We start from the raw sequence: 21,036 nt of genomic DNA, 5'->3' as shown, positions 1-21,036 counted from the left end.
CTGGCCAGCTGCACTCTTCCCTGTCCTGGGATCAACCCCCAGGATCCTAGGGTGGGGCCACCTGTGGGGTGCCTGGGCAGGTAGCTGGCTGGTCGTGGGGGCGCTACCGTGGGTGCAGCAGGCCCCGCACCACCCACAGCACAGGGCAGACCACCCTGCAGGCCCCGAGGCTGACGTTCCAAGTGTTGGTGTCTGTCCCTGCCGAGCCCAGCAAGTGGCCACAGGGCAGGCCCGGGCTCTGAGCTATGACAGCTTCCGTTCCGGCCTGCACACCAAGGTGCCATTTGCTGTAACACACACGCGAGCTTCCGTTTCCTGTGGGCATTCAGGACCAGCCCGCAGCCAGGGCGGGGTCTCGCCCACTGCCCGCATTTTGCCTCCGTCGTCATCCTGAAGGGGGCAGCTGTGCACTAGTGAGAGGGGCTGAGGATAGAGAAGCCTGCCGCAGAGAGGCTGTGACCTGTGCCCACCACACGCCTGCCCTGGCACGTGGAGACCCTGGGTGCCAGGCAGACATGGGGCCACCTCGGAGAGCGCGTTTCCCACCTGTGCAGCCACGTGTGGCCCCGATTCTGGCCCCTGGGCCCCTCCCCGCCCGCCCTGTGTCCTGGCGCAGGTGGCGGCAGAGAGCACGGTGCTCTGTTTTCACAGCCATGCAGCCCACAGACAGTGGGCTGGCTATGAGCCAATAAAACTTTATTTATAAAAAACAGGCCAGGAGCCAGGTCATGTTTGCTGACCCCTGCCGCAGAGAGCAGGAACCCGGGCCGCGGTGGCCGCCAGCCCAGGCCCCAAGACGCCAGGCCCAGCTCAGCGCCTCTGCTGCCCGCTCGGGTCTGGGCCCTGCTGTGGCAGTCAGTTGCACAAGAGCCCCTCCTGTTTCCGCCCGTACAGGGATACCTAGGGCCGCCCCTGGCTTCGCCTTGGGTTTTGGTGCTGGGGAGGGTGGGCGGCCTGCACAGACCCCCTGGGCCCACCGACCTCGGCCAGGGTGGGTTTGCCTCCGCAGGTGGGGGGAGTCCAGGGTTTTGCGCATGCAGGAGAGGGGCAACCTTTGGGGATCACCGCGGAAAAGGCACGTGGTTGGGAGCGGCACCCCCCAGGCCTCAGAGGCGCCCTCTCCCGGGGCTGCGGCGGATTCGAGGGGAGGGAGCGACCCCCGTCCTGGCTGCAGCCGATGGCTCCCGAGGCCCACGAGGGTCAGTGCCGCCTGTGCCTGACCCAGTTTCGGATCACCCACTTCTGCCCTGAGCACCTCTGCACCACCAGCCGCAGCCCGAAGTTGGCTTCTTGGGACATTTCCACCTCCAGGCACCGGCCGGTGTCTCGGCTCACGATGGGGCTGCTCTGTTGGGGGGGGGGGGGACGGAGTCAGCCAGGGAGCCCCGGGTCCCCCCAGCCTGCCGCTGTGCCTGCCTCCACTGCCAGCTCACCAGCTGCCCCGCTCTCTGCCTCTGAGATCCAAGAGGCAGCAGGAACACAGGGCCCAGGGGCCCCAGCTTCCTGGGTCCCCAAAGCTCCACGGCCCTGGCCAGGCCCAACAGGTCCAGGAGCAGAGCAACAGCCCCACTGGCCCTTACCACCCAGCCAAACCTGGCCAGACCCCACCCCCGCGTTTGACCCTTGTTTGCCGGGTGCCTCCTGTGGCCTCAACTTAGCCAGGGACCCCAGAGGCCACTGCCCAGGCAAGACAGCCACAGCGACCCTCATGGGGTCTGCGCACAGCAGGCGTGATGATGGAGGGGCGTGGAAGAGATGAGTCAGGGCTCAGGCGAGGACTCCCAGGGACTCTGAGGAGCCAGGGTCAGAGGCGCCCCTGGCCTGTCAGTGCCAGACATGGCGGGGTCAAACTGTGTCCCCAACACGCCCACGTCCTCGCCCAGTACCAGCCACGTGGTCAGTGTGGATGGAGGTGGGTGGCAGGGAGGGCGGGGCTGCAGACTCCCAGGCCCTCTCATCGTGTGACCCTGGGCAGTGCCTCAGGCTCAAGTGGGAGCAGATCCAAGCCCTGGCCTCGGACCCCCACCCACAGCGGGCTCAGCCCCCTGCCCTCACCTGGGTGAAGTCCCACAGCCGCTGGGTGGGCCGGGCCACATCCTCGCACTTCCTCAGGGCAGGGCTCCGGCCCCCGCCGTCGTCCACCAGACACTTGGAGTCGGGCAGGAAGGCGGTGGAGCCCAGGGGTCCGAGCTGCAGGAGGCCGTCTGTGCTGTACCGCACCAGCTGGGAGGGACCAGCGGGCGCCGTGAGCGGATGAGGCCCTGCAGGGGCCACTGCCCACCCCTGCCCGGCAGGCTCTGGATCCGGTGTGAGGGGCAGCGGGGATCCCCTAAAGCAGCTGTTCACTCGGGGCTGCCCGGTGGGTGGCCTGGAGTCTCCCACCCTCGCTGGGTGTGAGCTGGCCACTGGGCAGGGCCGAATCCAGCGGCCGAGCTGAGGTTCTGCAGGGGGCAGGTGGGCTCTGCGGCCAGTTTCTGGAGGACAGAGTGGTCAGGAATTCGGCAAGGCCCTGCGTGGCCTGGGCTGAGCCCTGCCTACTGCTGGCCGAACCGCAGGAGGAGCCAGACTGGAGGCCTGGGATGCGTCCAGAGCTCCAGGGCCCAAGCAACAGTCAAGGAGCTGGAGCAGCAGCAAAACCCCGCCCCGGCCTCAGAAAGTTCCGGAACAGGAAGGAGCATGGCCCTGTGGCCTGCAGTTAACTGTGGCCGAGGGGACACTCCACGGCCTCCAGGCTGAGGCGCTACCCGTGCTTGGTGGCTCGGCGGCCACAGGGTTTTCGCCCCGGGTGGAGCCGTCGGCCAGCCCGTGCACCATTCTGGGAAAGTGGGAGTCAGGGTGAATTTGATTGACACCAACACCAGGCAGAAACAGACTCCAGCGGCAGCACCTGCGGTTTGGCCGGGCTCTGCAGGGGCCCCACGGGGAGCCGGGTGTTGGTAGAAGGTGATGGCCGACGTCCTGTTACACCCACACCGTGCCAGGTGTCCGGCACGCCCTCCAGCAGCCCTGAGAGGCGCCCTGCTCAGCACCGGCTGACTTCGGGGGCCTTGTTCCCCTGACTGGCCTGCATGGGCAGGGCAGGAGCCCCGCGGCACCTGAGCACCCCCGCCATGGCTGGGGTCAGGGGCCAGTGCCCTGCAGCAGTGTGTGGCCGGCCGCCGGTCCTACCTGGGAGGACATCCCGTGGCAGGGGTACAGGATGGCCTGGTCGTCGTCCTCTGAGCCCTGGTCCAGGCAGTAGCCGCTGGCTTTGCTGTTTCGCACCTGCAAAGAAGCCCCTGGTCACAGAGGGGTCCCAGGGCCAGGGGCTACAGGGATGGATGGGTCAGTGGGGACTTCCACCAGGCACCCTGTGGGAACACATGGGTGTGAACTGATGGGTTTGCCCACACCCAGACATACTCATGTGGGTGTCTGTGTGCACTGGTGTGTACTTCAGGCCACGAGGACCTGTGTGTGCAGGTGGGGGAGCACTTGGGCCGGAAGCCCCGGGGGCCGGTACCTCTCCGTAGGCCAGCGTGTCGCTGTAGACCCTCATCTCGGGGTACACGTTCTCCAGGTACCACTGGAAGCTGCGGCATTTCAGCCTGCGGCGCAGGGCCAGCCTCTCGGACACGTCCCCGAAGTCCACCCCTGGGTTCTGCAGGGCGGACAGGCGGAGGGCAGGTGAGGGTCTCAGTCCCCAGGAGGCAGGTCTGCCCTCACCGGAGCAGCCCTCCAGGGCCCCGACGCCCCCGTTCACTGTCGTAAACCTGGACCCTGGCCACAAACCCCTGCTGTGGTGTCAGGGGTCAGCCGGGGGCAGGCAGCTCCCGCGGCTGACTCGGGCGGGCTCGGCTGTGGCCTTGGGGCCCCTTCACCGCTCCATGCCTCAGTCTTCCCGTCTGCAAAGTGGGGTGGCTGCAGCAGAAACACTGCCACCCTGTGAGTCACAGGACACACAACGGCCCTGGCCGGCCGCCCTGGCTGGCCCAAGCTGCGGCCCTACGTCCCGGAACAAGCGCTCAGCGGCCGGAGTCACAGGACACACAATGGCCCTGACCGGCCTCCCTGGCTGGCCCAAGCCGCGGCCCTGGGTCCCGGAACAAGCGCTCAGCGGCCGGACAAGGCACCTTCTGATCTGCCCAGTTCACGGAGGGTAGCACGGGGCTGACTCATCCCTAACACTCCAGTGCAGGCCTCCTGGCCTGTGTGCCTGGCCAGTGATCCAGGGCAGGGCGTGAGGCTGGGGTCGCCCTCACGGGGTCAGACGAGCAGATGGCCCAGCCTGGGTCCTCCAGGCAACATCACCTAACGCCACAGCGCCAGCCGGGGAGGTTGCAGGGAGAGCGTGAGGAAGCCAGGGCACAGCGCTGGGCACACACGGCCCGGGTGCTGCTTGGGTGAGATCGTGCGCAGAGCACATGTGTCCCTGGTGGCGACATGCTGGTCCTCAGTGGGTACATGGGGTCAGGGGTGAGGTGGCTCCAGGGCTGGGGAACCCAAGCGCCTCCTGTGGCCAGGGCTCAACGGGAGCTGGGGACAGTGGACTGCATCCTCCTGGGAAAGCCTCGTTCCTACCTGCCCTGTTGTGGCCGTGCCAAAGGGGCCAGAACCCAGCTCCCTACAGGAAGTGCAAGGCCAGCTGCAAGCCTGGACTGGCCAGGTCCACACCAGAGGGCCGGCACTGTGCAGTAGGTAAAGCCACCACCTGCAACCCCGGCGTCCCACATGGGGTGCAGGTTCAAGCCCCGGCTGCTCCACTTCTGATGCAGCTCCCTAGTGGCCTGGGAAAGCAGCAGAGGATGGCCCAAGTGCTGGGTACCCTGCCACCCACATAGAAGACCTAGACCAAGCTTCTGGCTCCCGGCTTCCCCCTAGCCCAGCCCTGGCCAGTGCAGCCGTCTGGGGGGTGAACCCGTGAGTGGATGGAAGTATTTTCTTTCTCTCTTTCTTTCTCTCTCTCTGGTCCTCTGCCTTCAAAGATAAATAAATCTCTCTTTTTTAAAATATCTATTTATTTATTTGAAAGGCAGAATTACAGAGAGGCTGAAACAGAGAGAGAGAGAAAGGTCTTCCATCTGCTGGTTCACTCCCCAAATGGCCACAACAGCCAGAGCTGGGCCAGGCTGAAGCCAGGAGCTTCTTCCAGGTCTCCCATGAAGGTGCAGGGGCCCAAGGACTTGGGCCATCTTCTACTGCTTTCCCAGGCCATTACCAGGGAGCCGGATCAGAAGTAGAGCAGCCTGGACTTGAACCTGCACCCATGTGGGATGCCAGCAACACAGGTAGTAGCTTTACCTGCTGTGACACAGAGCCGACCCCAATAGATAAATCCTTAAAAAAAAAAAAAAATCTGGTGGGAACACATGGCAGCCGAGGGACAGTGTGGGCGTCTGTGGCCTCGGCCCTGCAGGGCCCTAGTCATGTCACTTGCTGTGTGTCCTGGGTCAGCGCACTGGCCCCTCTGTGCCTCAGTTTCCCTATCTGTGGGCGCAGGAACAACAGCATTGTTAGATGAGATCTGGAAGCTGCTGTGCCGTGATAGAACTCGCCAGAAGACACCACAGCTGAGGGCGGGGTCTGTGGTCATCGGGGACATCCTGGTACCACAGGGTCTGATCCCCAGCAGGGCCCCCTGGTGGGGGTGTGGCCCAGTGAGCTCCAGGTGGTGGCCATGGCAATGTCCCAGGAACAACGTCCCAGGAACCTAACCCCACGTGCCTCTGGGTGTCCCTGAGGCTGGGTCACTGTGGGTCCTGGGTGCCGCTGGCTGCAGAGGGTTGTGGGACGCCTGGAACGAGGCTCTGACGCTCCTGGCCAAGGCCCTCCTGGGGTCTGCGCCTCTACCAACACCCTGGGGTCTGCACATGGAGAACCTGCACCCTTGGCTGTGACACCACCTGGGGACTCCAGGAGGTCAGGCCAGTGGGCAAGGCAGAGCAGCCACACGACCCACACTTCCATGGCCAGAGGTGGCCGCCCTCCTTCCCACCTGCGAAGAGTGATCCACCCAGGGTGAGGCAGGGCCGCTGAGGCTGGGCCATAACCACGAGGCCTTCCCAAGCGGCCTCAGCACCGGCCAGCCTCATGCTGCCTGGCCCTGGCGCCAGATCTCGGTGGCTGCAGCTGCCACGCCTCCCTGGGCGCCCATCTCCCGGCCCCGCTGGTGCCCGGCTCACCGTCATGGGGATGTTCCAGGCCATGTACACGTGCGACTTGAAGTCGTCCATCCACACCTCAGCCGCCCGCAAGGCGTTGCGCTTGGCGTAGTAGTCGATGTCGTTGTTGTAGGGCTTCCTGCTGCGCTCGATGTGGGCCACGCGGGAGCAGGGCAGCACCTCCATGCTGCCGCCGCACTGCCACACCTGCAGAGGCACAGGTGCGGGGCTGGGAAAGAGACCCACCCTCCGCCTGCACTGCCACACCTGGGGAGGCACAGGTGCCAGGCTGGGAAAGAGACCCACCCTCCCCCTGCACTGCCACACCTGGGGAGGCACAGGTGAGAGGCTGGGAAAGACACCCACCCTCCCCCTGCACTGCCACACCTGCGGAGGCACAGGTGCCAGGCTGGGAAAGAGACCCACCCTCCCCCTGCACTGCCACACCTGCGGAGGCACAGGTGAGAGGCTGGGAAAGAGACCCACCCTCCCCCTGCACTGCCACACCTGGGGAGGCACAGGTGCCAGGCTGGGAAAGAGACCCACCCTCCCCCTGCACTGCCACACCTGTGGAGGCACAGGTGAGAGGCTGGGAAAGACACCCACCCTCCGCCTGCACTGCCACACCTGCGGAGGCACAGTTTGCCAGGCTGGGAAAGAGACCCACCCTCCCCCTGCACTGCCACACCTGGGGAGGCACAGGTGAGAGGCTGGGAAAGACACCCACCCTCCCCCTGCACTGCCACACCTGCGGAGGCACAGGTGCCAGGCTGGGAAAGAGACCCACCCTCCCCCTGCACTGCCACACCTGCGGAGGCACAGGTGCCAGGCTGGGAAAGAGACCCACCCTCCCCCTGCACTGCCACACCTGCGGAGGCACAGGTGAGAGGCTGGGAAAGACACCCACCCTCCCCCTGCACTGCCACACCTGGGGAGGCACAGGTGAGAGGCTGGGAAAGACACCCACCCTCCCCCTGCACTGCCACACCTGCGGAGGCACAGGTGAGAGGCTGGGAAAGACACCCACCCTCCCCCTGCACTGCCACACCTGCGGAGGCACAGGTGCCAGGCTGGGAAAGAGACCCACCCTCCCCCTGCACTGCCACACCTGGGGGAAGCCGTGCCGCCTGTTACCACTTTCCTCCGACACTCACAGCGCGAGGCTCCAGAAGCTTCCAGCGCGGATGCTCAGCTGTGTGAACGGCTGACTGACAGCTCCGGAGCTCACCTGCTCTCCGGCCCCTGTGAGCGCCCCCGCAGCCCCACTTACCCGCATGCCCAACTCAATGTTCTCCCCGCCGTACACTTCCATGCCGGGGTCCAGCAGGCCGATGTCCCCGAAGTACTCCCGGTCCACCACGAAGGAGCAGCCGATCATGGCCGGGGTCCTGAGGGCAGCAGACAGTGCCCGGTGGCCGCGGTGCCTGCCCAGGCCCTCGGACCTCACCCCGTGCCTCCCGTCCCCAGCGGGCTCTCTGCGGTCTGGGCATGGGGCTATGGCTTCTGGAGCTGCTGGGCACAGGTCTCTACTGCCCTTGGAGCCTGGTGAAGCCCCCAGCACAGACCAGAGTCCCAGCGCTCTTGCACATCAGCAGATGACAAACGAGCAGCCTAGCACAGGGCATCGAGGGGACAGCCGGGTGACTCGGGGAACCTGAGGTGGCCCTGAACGCCGGTTCCCAGGGCACGGTCACTGCCACCCCTTCGTCGTCTTGTCTGTGGAAGAGCACCCGGCATTGCAACGGGCAGGCCTGCTCGCCTCTGTGGGCTTCCCTGGCTCCGCCGGGGAACCCCGGAGCTGCGCGTGCGGAACCTGGGCAGCCGCAGGCTGAGGCCGCGGCTGAGCCTCTATTTCTGCGGCGATTTTGCTTCCATCTACTTGGTTTTCGTCAGCACCTTTAGCCTCGCCAGTGTCTGAAATCACAAGCCGACATGCTGGCTGTGTTCTTCCTAATCTGCGTCAAAATCTAGAGTCGTGGGGAGCGGTGACCCGGGGCAGCGACCACAAGAGCAGGAGGCCGAGGGGCGAACGGGCGGTCGGCACCGCGCTGACCGAGGTCCCCCAGCTCGGGACACAGTCGGTGTCTACCGGGGCGCGGGTGAGAGCGAGACGCGGAGGCAGGCGGTCCCCGTGCAGGAAGAGCAGGCCTGATGGCCTCTGAGGGCACCTTCCCGCAGAGCACACGCTCCCCTGGGCAGCGACAGTGGTTCCCCCGCGCCACGGCAGCCCTGCGAGGCCCGGCAGGCCGCCGGCTGAGGCCACCCCCACCCTGCACCGCCACCTGCACCAAATGTCCCTTTACCAAAGACAACGGCAAAAACCGGGCTCAGTCCTCCCACAAGAAAAGCAACTCTGCCCCCAGTGTCTGAGAAGTCAGAAACCAACGCCCATGGACGTCCACAAACAACAGAGGCGGAGACGGCCATCATCGCGGGGCCGGCGCTGTGCTTGGCGGCTGAGGCCCATATGGGCGCCGGTTCAAGTCTCGGCTGCTTCTCTTCTGATCCCGCTCTCTGCTATGGCCTGGGAAAGCAGTGGGAGATGGCCCAGGTCCTTGGGTCCCTGCACCTTCGTGGGAGACCCGGAAGAAGCTCCTATCTTCGGATCAGTGCGGCTCTGGCCATTGTAGCCATCCAGGAAATGAACCAGCGGACGGAAGGCCTCTCTCTCTCTCTGCCTCTCCTTCTCTCTCTGTGTAACTCTGACTTTCAAATAAATAAATAAATCGTTTTTAAAATTGGAAGCGGATCAGCTGTCCCTCACACAGCCGTGGTCCACGTGTGATGAACCTGATGCAGCCGTGGCGTGAACCTCGGATCTGGACACTGCGGACCGAAGGCCACGGAGTGCGCTTCCCTGTGACGTGCATCCTGAAGGGAAGTCCACAGAGATGACACGCAAGGCAGTGGCGGGGCGCTTGTGGGCCCTGCTTGGCAGAGCCAATGTTTTGGATCGAGATGGGCGTGTGGTTGGCAATACTGTGAATGCCCCAGAGCTACTGGGCTCCGTGTGCCAGCCTGGCTCTGTGGATTCCAGCCAGGGTCCAGCAGCTGCTTCACCGGTGAGCACCACAGTCATGTGACAGCACCGTGATGGCCGCTGTGACAGCGGTCGTGGCCGCCGTGGAGGGAGGCCCGGACCTATGCTGGGAACCCCCAACAGGCCCTGAAGGGCCACTGTGCCCCCTCATCAGAGGCCACGGGCATCACTCGCTCAGCTGCCTGTGGTACAGCAGGAGGCTCCCAAGGCCCCTGTGTCGACGTGAGCACGGATTTCCCTGTTTCAGTGGTCTGGCGGGAGTCTGCGGTCTCCGAGCCGGGGCTGCGGGCGTCCCGCGCTGCCCCAACCCTGCGGCTGTGTGAGTGCCAGGCAGTGCCGTGAGAACCAGCAGAGGCCACGGAATGGACCTGGAGAGAGAGAGGCCTCTGGACAAACCAGGAGTTGTAGGCCAACCCAAGGCGAAATGTCACCTACTAACACACCGCTGATGTCTGCCGGGAGCCTCCCAGCACCCCCACGCTCCACGTGAGGGGAGGGGTGTAGAGGGAGGGAGTCTCCCAGCACCCCCACCTCCGTCACCCCCACCCTCCACGTGAGGGGAGGGGTGTAGAGGGAGCCTCCCAGCACCCCCACGCTCCACGTGAGGGGAGGGATGTAGAGGGAGTCTCCCGGCACCCCCACGCTCCACGTGAGGGGAGGGATGTAGAGGGAGTCTCCCGGCACCCCCACCCTCCACGTGAGGGGAGGGATGTAGAGGGAGTCTCCCAGCACCCCCACGCTCCACGTGAGGGGAGGGATGTAGAGGGAGTCTCCCAGCACCCCCATGCTCCATGTGAGGGGAGGGGCTCAGGGAGTCTCCCGGCTACTCCCGGTGCTCCAGGAAGCGCCGTCCGTCCCTGGGCCCCGCTCTTGCTCCGGTCTGCCGTGTGTGTGTCAGGCAGGGGGCGTCCTGGAGTCTCCCCTTTTTCCTGGCTTCTCGGTCCTTTCATCTCTCACTTTGCCTCTCTCAGGGCACGGATTCACACCTGGAGGCTTCCCGCCCCTGGCGCAGGGGACGTCCTGTGTGCTGGCTCCCCCCCTCCCCCCCAGCGCTCGCACATCTGATTTCCAGGTGGGTTACAAGCACATTGACCCGTACGGCCACAGCATACGTGGCCCCACGCACGGCGAGGACAGACGCCGATCACTGGCCCTGGCCCTGGGCTGTGTTGACCAAAGGCTCTTTGCGGCGGTCACACGCAGCACCCACCTGCTTCCTGTATGGCCCCAGCAGCTGCCCTTGGCTCCCTGCCCCGCGGAGGGCTGCCCAGCCCCGCGCTCTGGCCCCTCCTCACCTGTCCAGGCTCCGCCAAGGGCCAGTACTGGGCTCCTGTCATTTGGGTTACCTCGTGCCTCTGTCCTGGGGCCGCCAGAACGAGTGGCCCTCAGCTGGGAGGTGTGAGACCAAGATTTCCTCTCTCCAGCTCAGGATCCTGGAAGTCTGTCCAAGTGACAGGACCACATCCCCCTGCAAGCTCCGGGGGGAACCTGGCCACTCGGGGTACCCGTGGCTTGTAGCTATGTCCCTCTGTCCTCAGCCTCCCTCACCCCATGTGTGCCTCTGCTAGGGACCTACAGGGACCCCAGGAGAGCATCCAGGACCCACCTGCAATCCAGCACTATCACCCCACTGGAAAAGACCCTTTCCCAGTATGCTTGGGGCCCTGGGTTCCGAGGGGACAGGAACACAGCTTTTGGGCGCATGCGGTGGGCCGCACCTGAGCGTCTCTGTCTTCCGAGGAGGCCCTCGGATAACTGGGATTCCTCCTGGGACTGCCTCTCGCCCTGTCCTGTGCTCTGTGGGATGGCGAGTCCCTGTGAGAAGTCACCAGGCCCTAGGGTAACCCCCTCCCCCCACTTCCTCCAGAGAGAGGGGGGTGATGAGAGTCAGCCCTGGGGACAGATCAGGCGATGGCGCAGGCACGATGCCTCCACCCACAGGCGGCGTCCAGGGGCCTCCTGCATGTCTGCCCCCAGAGAGCGTGTGCGTCTGCCCCGAGCCCGAGCCCGCTCTCTCCTGCTGCTGCAGCCAACGTCGTTCCTCGCGCTGGGCCCTTCCTAGAGATGTGAGAGTGACCGGCTCGGCACACGCTTCAGCAGTGAAATTGTTAACTTTGTCAGTATTTCATGTAGTTCTTTAAAAATTAACTTCTGGGCAGGCGCCGCGGCTCACTAGGCTAATCCTCCGCCTGCGGCGCCGGCACACCAGGTTCTAGTCCCAGTCGGGGCGCCGGATTCTGTCCCAGTTGCTCCTCTTCCAGTCCAGTTCTCTGCTGTTGCCCAGGAGTGCAGCGGAGGATGGCCCAAGTGCTTGGGCCCTGCACCCGCGTGGGAGACCAGGAGGCAGCACCTGGCTCCTGGCTTCGGATCGGTGCAACGCCGGCCATAGCGGCCATTTGGGGGGTGAACTAACTGAAGGAAAACCTTTAGACCTTTCTATCTGTCTCTCTCTCTCACTGTCTAACTCTGCCTGCCAAAAAATAAAAAAATAAAAAATAATCAGCTTCTGGGGGCTGGCACTGTGACGCAGCGGGTAAAGCTGCCACCTGCAGTGCCAGCATCCCATATGGGTGCCAGTTTGAATCCAGTTGCTCCCCTTCCAATTCAGCTCTCTGCTTAGGCGCCTGGGAAAGCAGAAGATGGCTCAAATCCTTGGGCTCCTGCACCCATGTGGGAGCCCCAGAAGAAGCTCCTGGCTCCTGGCTTCGGTCTGGCCTAGCCCTGGCCATTGTGGCCATTTGAGGAGGGAACCAGCGGATGAAAGCGCTCTCTCTCTCTCTCTCTCTCTTTCTCTCTCGCTCTGTAACTCTGCCTTTCAAATAAATAAATCTTTTTAAAAGTCCCCTTCTGGGCATGAAGTGTGCATTGTTGGATGTGCGTGTTGATGCTTCTGTGTCTGCACAGCCCTCTCGGTCCAGCGGTCGGCATGCCTTCCCAGGGACTTGCCCTGGCCCTCCCGGCCAGCCTCTCCCACCGGGGGTCTTACACGGACGCGCTCGGGGCGCCGGCTCCTGGACGCGGCTCCCTCCTCCTCATCACAGAGAAGCCTCCATGCTCCGCTCACCGACTCAGGAGCAGCCGCTTCCGACCGCGGCCATGGTGCGCAGTGCCGCTGTGGACACGCGTGCGGAGCCTTCGTTTCCATGTATGGCGGAACACGTAGGAGCGGGGTGGCCAGGCCAGACGGGAAGCATCTTGTGCCTTTATGAGAGCTGCCAGCTTCCCGCAGCGAAGCCCCGTTTGTGCTCACGCTGGCCGCCTCTGTAAGGCGGTCTGTCCTGTCCTGTAAGGCGGTCTGTCCTGTCCCCAGGCACCAGAGCCGAGCGCATGCAGGAGGCTCTCTGGGGCTCCCCTTTGCGCTCCTGGCACCTGCGGGCGGGGTGGGCGTCGTCTGTGTGGAGTCCGTCAGGTCGCTCTCCTGGTTGCACGGGGTTTTGGCGTTGGGGTGGCTCTCCAGGTCGCGCTGTGAGGAGCTAGGGAACTGCTGACCACACGGCACGGTCAGGCCCTGCTCCTGCTGTAGGTCGGGGTGTCCAGAGCCTGCCAAACACTGGGAGAGGCCAGTGGGCCCCTGAACTTCACTGTTTCTTAAGTGTCAAACCCAGGCGTTTGTTCTGCTACCGACTGGGGACCCAGTGTGTTCCCAACGAAGGACACGGCCTTGAAGTCCGTTCCTGCCGAACCCAGCCCAGGGACCACCTGCGCCCTGCACCACGAGGGCTCCGGGCCCCCACACCTGCCCTGCTGCTTGCCTCGCAGGTCACCTGGGCCCTGTCCCACGGACACCAGGGTCCTTGGCTCACAGGCAGTGGCCACAGGGTGGGGCCCAGGGCGGTGCCTGTTCTGGCTCTGACGGCCGCCATGGTCCCTGTCTGAGCACTTTCTCCTTCCCTGAGATCCGTGAAGTGTGGGTTGAGGCCAGGCTGTCCTGTCCCATCGCTCAGTGCCCCGAGATCTCTCCCTGGACCACCCAGCTGCCCGAGCCCTTACTGCTCATGCCTCCTTGCTAGCCGAGGGCGGGCACACCAGTCCTAAGCTGGTACAGGCCCCCCTGAGAGCTGTGCCCACCACCCACGGGCAGTGCTGCCTGCCTGGGTGCCCCTGGGACTCTGCCGGGGAAGAGGGCCTGGTTCCAGCCGTGTGCGGGCACCACTGCCGGTGCTGGGCCCTTTCAGCATGAGAGGGCTTGCTGGGGTCCCGGGCAGAGCCCGGCAGAGGCCGGCAGGCCTGAGCCAGCAGGGCCTTGCACTGCAGCTGCATCCCAGGGCACAGGAGAGGGCAGGGTCGTCAGGATGGGGATGGAGAGAGGCAGGCGAGTGGGGGCGGGCAGTGGCGCACCGTGGCAGGGAGCTGTGTGGCTGAGCCTCGCTCCCCGGCCGCCCCAAGACCGTGCAGCTGAGGGCTGCTGGACTGCCTCATTTCTCAAAAGTGCTGCAATTGCGCGTTTTTAAAATGTTGCATTCTCTTCTCTTCTATGTTTGAGGAATCAACTCAAAATACAAACCCGCACTTGGCTGCGGTCAGCAGGGGCCACTGTCCCCTGGACACCCCGCCGTGGGTCATGGCTGCCTCTACTCTCCCCTCTGCTCCAGGCTGTGCCCTGTCTATGCTGCCTCTGTTTCTCTGTCCCAGGCACGGGGCTGCGCCTGATGAGCTCACCTGATGGGCGCTGCCTCGTCGCCACGGTCCAGCCAGTCCTGGGGCGGGATGACGTACATGCACCAGAGGCCCCAGTTGTAGCCGTGGGCCGCGTTGGCGTACTGCTGCACCTCGAACGTGTTGAACTTGATGTTGTCGATGGCGGGCAGGACCACGCGACGCCGGTCTTCCTGGATCCGCGAGAGGGCAGGCTCGGCCCTGGGGGAGGCAGAGCTGTGAGGAAAGGTGGGAGTCTGGGGACCCTCACCCCATTCCCAGAGGGCAGGGGCAGGGCCCAGCCAGCCACAAGTCCAGCACCTGATGGCAGCTTGACTGCCTACCTGCGGAGACCCCACAGCTTCAGCCCCAGAGGCCTCAGGGGTCCATCATCTCAGTTGCCACCTGCCCTGGCCAGGGCTTCCCACATGAGAGCAGGGACAGCTGATGACTGGCCCTGGGCACACCAGTGCCTGGCTGTCGGCCCATCTGTGACATCTGGGCCATCTGGCTCCAGAGAGCCCGTGGGGCCAGCCCAGCCCGGCTGGCTTTCCCCATTTCCTGCACCCGTGGAAGGTACCTGTGTTCTCTAGGACCAACAGAGGGCCTGCTGTGTGCCACTCTGTTCTAACAAACCAGAATACAGCTGGGAACTGAGAAAGGAAGTAGCCCCTCGCCCCAGATGCCACGTGTGCCTGTTCACAGCCGTGGGTGGCACCGGCAGGTTCCAGCGCTGGGACTGCCTCTCCCTTCCCCAGCACCAGAGAGGGGTGCAGCTCTGGGCAGCAGGCGCCAGCACCCACTGCATGGCCCCTGTGGCTGTGGGTCATTTGCTGGCCCGGCGATGCAATGTCTGAACAATGCAGCGTCCCTGGGTGTCCAGGGCTCCACCCTGAGCACCTGTCCGTGCTCAGGAGCTGGACAGCAGAAGCCACCCGCCAGGCTCTCAGCCCTACTCTTGCAAAGCGGCATCTAGGGGAGCCCCAGCCCAGAGCTGACCCCGGCCAGGCTGCACAGCTCAGAGAGGCACCCTGGCCCACACAGCCATCAAACTGCCCCGGCCCTCACCAGCCCGTGTTGAACTCGACATGGGCGTCGAAGAAGCCGACGACGGGGGCCGTGGCCACCTTCCAGCCCTGCAGCCGCGCCCGAATCAGGCCTTCCCGCCGGCTGTTGCGGACGATCTTCACCAGGCCTGGGTACCTCCTGTGGACGTACTGGTCCAGGTTGAACTTGAGCTCCGCTGGGGAGAGACACATCGCATTGTGTCACTCCAGGGCAGGGCCTACGGCCCCGAAACCCACGGTTGGGACGCCGCGGGCCCTGGCTGCAAGGCCAGCTGTGAGGAGACCCAGAGACACCCCACCCCGTGAAGCTGGCGTGGGTCGGAGAGAGCAGACAGGAAAGCACGCGAGACCAGCCCAGACGGAGCCAGGACACGGCTGAGCCGCCCAGCCGAGGAGAGAGACACAGTCCGCGGTGGATGGCCGGGAGGCACACGTGGCCTTCCACGTGCCGGAATGCTGTTCAGCCTGAAGCAGGGAGGGACAACGCACGTGGACCTGGAGGACACCGTCCAGTGAGAAGGCCCAGACACGGAAGCACAGGCCCTGTGGGTCCCCCTCACCCCAGGTCCCCACAGGTCAGAGTGGAGTGGAGGCGGCTGGGGACTGTCGGGGGGAGGGCGGGGGCGGTGCGGACGAGGGTGGGGTTTCAGAGTGCGAGGCGGAGGTTCTGGACGTGGCTGGCCAGTGGTCAGGTCACACAGCAAGGGCAGCAGCACCACACGCTGGTTACAGTGGGCAGCATTGGCGGTGTGTTTGCCACCACTTCTGAGGACAGCAACGAAGCAGTGACAAACCTCGAGCTCCACACCGGAGCCAGACACTGGTCACTGCCTGAGGTGGACGCTGGTCACTGCCCGAGGTGGACGCTGGCCACTGCCCGAGGTGGACACTGGCCACTGCCCGAGGCGGACGCTGGCCACTGCCCGAGGTAGACGCTGGCCACTGCCCGAGGTGGACGCTGGCCACTGCCCGAACTGGACGCTGGCCACTGCCCGAGGTGGACGCTGGCCACTGCCCGAACTGGACACTGGCCACTGCCCGAGGTGGACGCTGGTCACTGCCCGAGGCGGACGCTGGCCACTGCCCGAGGTGGACGCTGGCCACTGCCCGAGGTGGACGCTGGCCACTGGCTGAGGTGGACGCTGGCCACTGGCTGTGTGGTCCCCACTCACAGGAAATAGAGCCACCCAAGGACTGGGGCACTGAGGGGCTCCCCAGGGACAAGCAGGGGACACTGGCTGAGGGCAGCCCTGGCCGAGGGTGTGGCTCAAGCCAGGGCAGTCCAGGATTCCTGGAGGCGGCCCTCCCACAACGAGGCCCTCTGTTTTAGGGGAGGGGTGAGCCCCGAAGGCGGAGCCAGCGCCCCGTCCCAGCTCCTCGGCCACCGGGGCTGCACACGGTGCGGTCGGCCGGTGAGCCGGTGAGCCGCGGGGTTCCCTGCTACAGGGACAGCTGTGCCCTCTCTCCCCATCCTGCCCAGCCCCAGGCTGCTGAGGACCAAGGCACCACCCCCTCCTCAGGGGGCTGTGGGGCGTCTCCCCTGTGCCCCTCCACTGGGGGAGGCCGGCGTGAGAGACCCCATGTGCTCCGCCCTGCAGGCTCCCCCATGCTGGAGCCACCCTGGGCTCCTCCTGCTCTGCCTAAGGCGGGTACTGGACAGGCCGGACACCACCCATGCGTGTGGGGGCTTTGAGCGACCCCAAGGCTGACGTGGGGGCAAGGCCTGGGAACCCACGGGGCCCTGGGCTCCACGAGCTCCGGCCAGGCACGCCCCCACAGAGCTGTGAGGGCCCCGGGCCTCTGCCGGGGGAGGAGGCGGAGCCTGGCTGCCTTTCCGGGCACAGGGCCTCATGTGGCAGGGACCAGCTGTGGACCCTGGATGTGGAGAGGGCCCAAGCGAAGTGGACGTTCCTTGTTAGAAGAGAGATGCAGACTGAGGTGGGCTGGGGGGGACGCAGCCCCAGCAGAGCAGGCAGTGGCCACTTCCAGGAAGCTCCGGGGCAGCACAGCCCTGCCACCCTGGACCCTGGCCTCTAGACCTCTGGACAGGTAGAGCGAAGTTCCGCGACTTCACCCCCGCTGCCGCCCTCCACAGCAGCCCGGGACACTGCACCTGCCCAGAGCCCGTCCAGGCCACAGAGCCGGCGCCCGCTCACCATTGTCACTGTTGTCGTCCACCAGGATGACCTCCTTCAGGAGCTGGGAGGGCGTGTGGTTGACCACGCTGTGGACGGAGCGCAGGATGACCGAGAGGGCCTCGTTGACAAAGATGAAGACCACGGAGACCTGGGGCAGCTCTTCGGAGTAGGTCATCTGCCTGCACCTGCGGAGGCGGGGCAGTCAGGGGGCGGGGATGGGCCCGCCCCCAGGGAAAGGGGCAGCACAGGGGCTGCTGGGGTCCGGCTGGGGGGCCGCGGCCAGGAGCAGAGGCACTTGGGTCCGGATGGCGGCTGGAGGAGGTGTGTCTGCTTGTGAGTGTGAGCAGGACGAAGGATGCGAATGGAACGAAATAGATTCTCCAGAGAGCAGGGGCGAACAGCAACCAAGGGAAATGGTCAAAAACAGAAATGGGCACGAGAGGAAGCAACGTGCTGGAGATGACCGGGTCAAGTAAGGTGGACATGGCCCTGTGGCTCAGCAGCAGCGCTGGCGTCACATATGGGCGCTGGCTGGAGTCCCGGCCGCTCCACTTCCCATCAAGATCCCTGCCAATGCACCTGCGGAAGCAGCTGAGTGGGGCCCAAGTCCTTGGTCCCCTGCACCCACGTGGGAGACCCGGAAGAAGCTCCTGGCTCCTGGATTCAGATGGGCTGAGTCCGGGTCACTGGGGCCATTGGAGGAGTGAACCAGAGGATGGAAAACCTTGCTCCCTGTGGCCAGTGCTGTGGCGTAGCGGGTAAAGCTGCTGCCTTCAGTGCCAGCATCCCATATGTGCGTCGGTTCCAGTCCCAGCTGCTCCCCTTCTATTTATTTATTTGTTTGTTTATAAGTCAGAGTTACAGAGAGAGAGAAGGAGAGGCAGAGAGAGAGAGCTCTTCCATCTGCTGGTTCACTCCCTAGTTGACTGAAAGAGCCTGAGCTGCACTGATCCAAAGCCAGGAGCCAGAAGTTTCTTCTGGGTCTCCCATGTGGGTACAGGGGCCCAAGGACTTGGGCCATCTACTGCTTTCCCAGGACATAGCAGAGAGCTAGATGGGAAGTGGAGCATCTGGGACTCGAACCAGCGCCCATATGGGATGCCGACATTGCAGGCAGTGGTTTTATCCTTTACGCCACAGCGCCGGCCCCTCGGTTGCTCCACTTCCAATCCAGCTCTCTGCTGTAGCCTGGGAAAGCAGTAGAAAATGGCCCAAGTCCTTGGGTCCCTGCACCGGCAAGAGAGACCCAGAAGCTCCTGGCTTCAGATAGGCTCAGCTCTGGCCATTGCAGCCATCTAGGAAGTGAACCAGCAGATGGAAGGTCTCTCTTTCTCTCTGTCTCTGCCTCTTTGTAACTCTGCCTTTCAAATGAATAAATAAATCTAAAAAGCAAACAAAGAACCCTTTCTCCCTGTCTCTTCTCCACTCTGTTACTCTGCCTCTCAAATAAATATATACTACATCTTTAAAAAACCAGGACGAAGTGAAGTAAATAACCAGGTAAAGCACGACAAGAGGAACCAGCTCAGGTGCGGGTCAGCATCATGTGAGGGACACGCTGCAGGGGGCGGGCTCCGGGGGACACAGGTGCTCCGACCCTTGCCACACAGCCACCGGTGCCGCGTCTGGGGGGTCATGAGGGGACAGCGGGGCCCTGGGGTCATTTCTGCCGCCAAGTCCTACCAGCCCCGGGCGCCACGCCTGTGGCCATCAGCAGTGTCCTGGGGGGCCTGGTTCTTGTGGACCCAGCACACGTCTCTACATTGCCTGTTAAACCTGAACACATTCCTTAGTCAACCAGGAATCCTCACTTTGTCCCTGCCAGCAGAGAGGCAGCGTTACTGCGCTCCATCACCCTGGACGTGAGCACCCCGGGAACGAAATGGTGCCATCTACAGGGACTTGGGGAGAATTTCTCTAGGCCAGACGAGAGCAGCAGGGGAGAGCAGGCACGGCTCTCACGGCAGCGCCACAGGTTTGACGGGAGCGTCCTTGTACCTAGGGCAGTTCCCAGGGCACACGTAGGCCACAGCATCCGAAGCCTCCCGAGCCAGAGCTGCCCCCACCACCCTGAGACTCGGGCAGCCCCGGCCAGCCTGAAGACGGTGCTCAGGCCGGGGGTGTGAGGGGCAGCGTGGGTGTCCCCCCTCCAGGCCCAGGCCCTGTGGGCAGCCAGACTTGAGAAAGGAATGGCGTCTGTGAAGCAAGACGTTTGCTTGAGGCTCCCTCGTGAGCTTCTGGAGCAGACGTAGTGACCGAGACGAGCGCTCGGGCTTTGGTGACCACAGGCAGGGCCACGGCGTCTCCGGTTTTCCACTGCTCTGGCTGCGCGCTGGGACAAGAGGCCTCCAGGCCCCGGAGGGCACGGGCACCTGCCTCTGAGACTTGGCCACACTCGTTCTAAACAAACTCCACCCCACTGTGCAGCGAACAATGCTCGGTATGGCCTGGGCGTTGGGCTTGTGTTGGTGGGGGCGGCCGCAGCCCAAGCACGCGGGACTCAGCCCAACCTCCCCGGACCCTCAGACGGCTACGTTTAAAGAAAGGGCTCCGGCCCTCAGCTGAGGCCGTCGAGAGGCCCGTGGCGGACAGCAGAGACCAGAGTCAGAGACAGACATGGGCAGGAAGACCGGGACAGAGTCAGAGACGGAGACAGACAGGGCCCGAGGCAGGCACAGACTGAGCTACTCCACGCAGGTGAGCCCCAGGCAGCACGTGGCTCCCCAGGGCGGTTTTGGGACCTTTCTCTTCTTTAGGAGCCTCTGGTTTGCTGGGGGTCAGGGGGGGGGGCGCCAGGGCACACTCACTTTTTGGGCCTGTAGTCGGGGATGGTCCTGTCCAGGGAGATGCGGTCGCTGAGCTGGGCGTTGTACCCGTACTCCTCGTACTTGCCATCTGTCTCCTGGCTGTCCGTGCGGAGCGTGGCGGCCACGCCCCCTTGGCCCAGGCCGCCTGGCCCTTCCACCAGACCGATGGGTTTGGCAAGGCCTGGGGGGAGATAGGAAAAGAGAGAGCTCAGGCAGACCCCAGGCCCCACCCCCGAGTTGTCCCCTGGGACGGCCTTCCTAGCAAACCTTTCTCTCGGGAGCAAACTCCCAAAAGGTCCGTCCGGGACGGGACACTCTGCAAAAGGCAAAATGATGGAGCCAGCCGAAGGACAGGGGTTGCCGGGGACTTGCAGGGCAGTGGGCTGTCCCCACGGGATGGGCAACGCAAGAGGCCCCGGTGCCAGTTTTGACCACCAAGAGACAGAGTGTTGATGCTGGGTCATCCCTGTAGCAGGTGCGTCACAAAGAGTGAGAGGCCAGGGGACGCCACTGGGGACAGTGCCATGGGCCCTTCCTCTAAGTCTGGGACTGCCCAAATGTAGACTCTGTAGGTGCCACAAGACACTGACTCAAAAATTGGAAAGAGGGGCCAGCGCTGTGGCACAGCTGGTTAAAGCTGCAGCCTGCAGTGCCGGCAACCCACATGGGCACCGGTTCAAGTCCTAGTTGCTCCACTTCCGATCCAGCTCTCTGCTATGGCCTGGGACAGCAGCAGAAGATGGCCAAGTGCCTGGGCCTCTGCATTCATGTGAGGGACCCAGAAGAAGCGTTTGGGTCCTGGCTCCAGATCAGCTCAACTCCAACCACTGAGGCCCTATAGTGAGTGAACCAGCAGATCGAAGACCGACCTCTCTGTGTCTCTGCCTCTTTCTGTAACTCTTTCAAATACAAAAAAAATTGCAGATTCTTAACAAAAATTGCAAAGGACTTTTTGCAAATTCACCTTTTAAAAATCCCAGCCCTTGGCACTGTCAGTCACCACCAGTTGAACCAATCGCACACCAACCAGGTGCTGGTGAGGCGGGACCAGCAGCACAGTGAGTGCCTCCGAGGGCTCGGCCAGGATTTGTTGGGCAGAAGGGGCCCCACACGGGGCATCATGTGACAAGGAGGCAAGGATGGACCCCAGGGCAGGAGCTGCTGACCAGGAAGGAGCCATGGGACCCAGGTGACCTGGGCTCAGGGCCA

The 21,036-nt window shown here is 64.1% G+C and overlaps 1 protein-coding gene across 1 annotated transcript in view; it reads right to left on the bottom strand.

Moving 5' to 3' along the window:
- Positions 1 to 820: 820 nt before the first annotated feature.
- GALNT9 (polypeptide N-acetylgalactosaminyltransferase 9) overlaps positions 821 to 21,036 on the bottom strand; it is a 36,868-nt gene continuing 16,652 nt past the window's right edge. The window contains exons 2-11 of the mRNA XM_062182198.1: positions 19,828 to 20,008; positions 17,039 to 17,205; positions 14,884 to 15,058; positions 13,840 to 14,037; positions 7,411 to 7,528; positions 6,162 to 6,347; positions 3,503 to 3,640; positions 3,169 to 3,264; positions 2,056 to 2,223; positions 821 to 1,347 (exon numbers count right to left, since the gene is read on the bottom strand). Coding sequence (XP_062038182.1) covers positions 1,201 to 1,347; positions 2,056 to 2,223; positions 3,169 to 3,264; positions 3,503 to 3,640; positions 6,162 to 6,347; positions 7,411 to 7,528; positions 13,840 to 14,037; positions 14,884 to 15,058; positions 17,039 to 17,205; positions 19,828 to 20,008 — 1,574 coding nt within the window. The 3' untranslated portion in view covers positions 821 to 1,200. The remainder of the gene's footprint in view (positions 1,348 to 2,055; positions 2,224 to 3,168; positions 3,265 to 3,502; positions 3,641 to 6,161; positions 6,348 to 7,410; positions 7,529 to 13,839; positions 14,038 to 14,883; positions 15,059 to 17,038; positions 17,206 to 19,827; positions 20,009 to 21,036) is intronic.

This window comes from Lepus europaeus, chromosome 23 (assembly GCF_033115175.1).
Source record: "Lepus europaeus isolate LE1 chromosome 23, mLepTim1.pri, whole genome shotgun sequence".
Classification (NCBI taxonomy): domain Eukaryota; kingdom Metazoa; phylum Chordata; class Mammalia; order Lagomorpha; family Leporidae; genus Lepus; species Lepus europaeus.
Note: the sequence above shows the minus strand (reverse complement) of the source record. Positions and strands in the feature narration are given on the sequence as shown.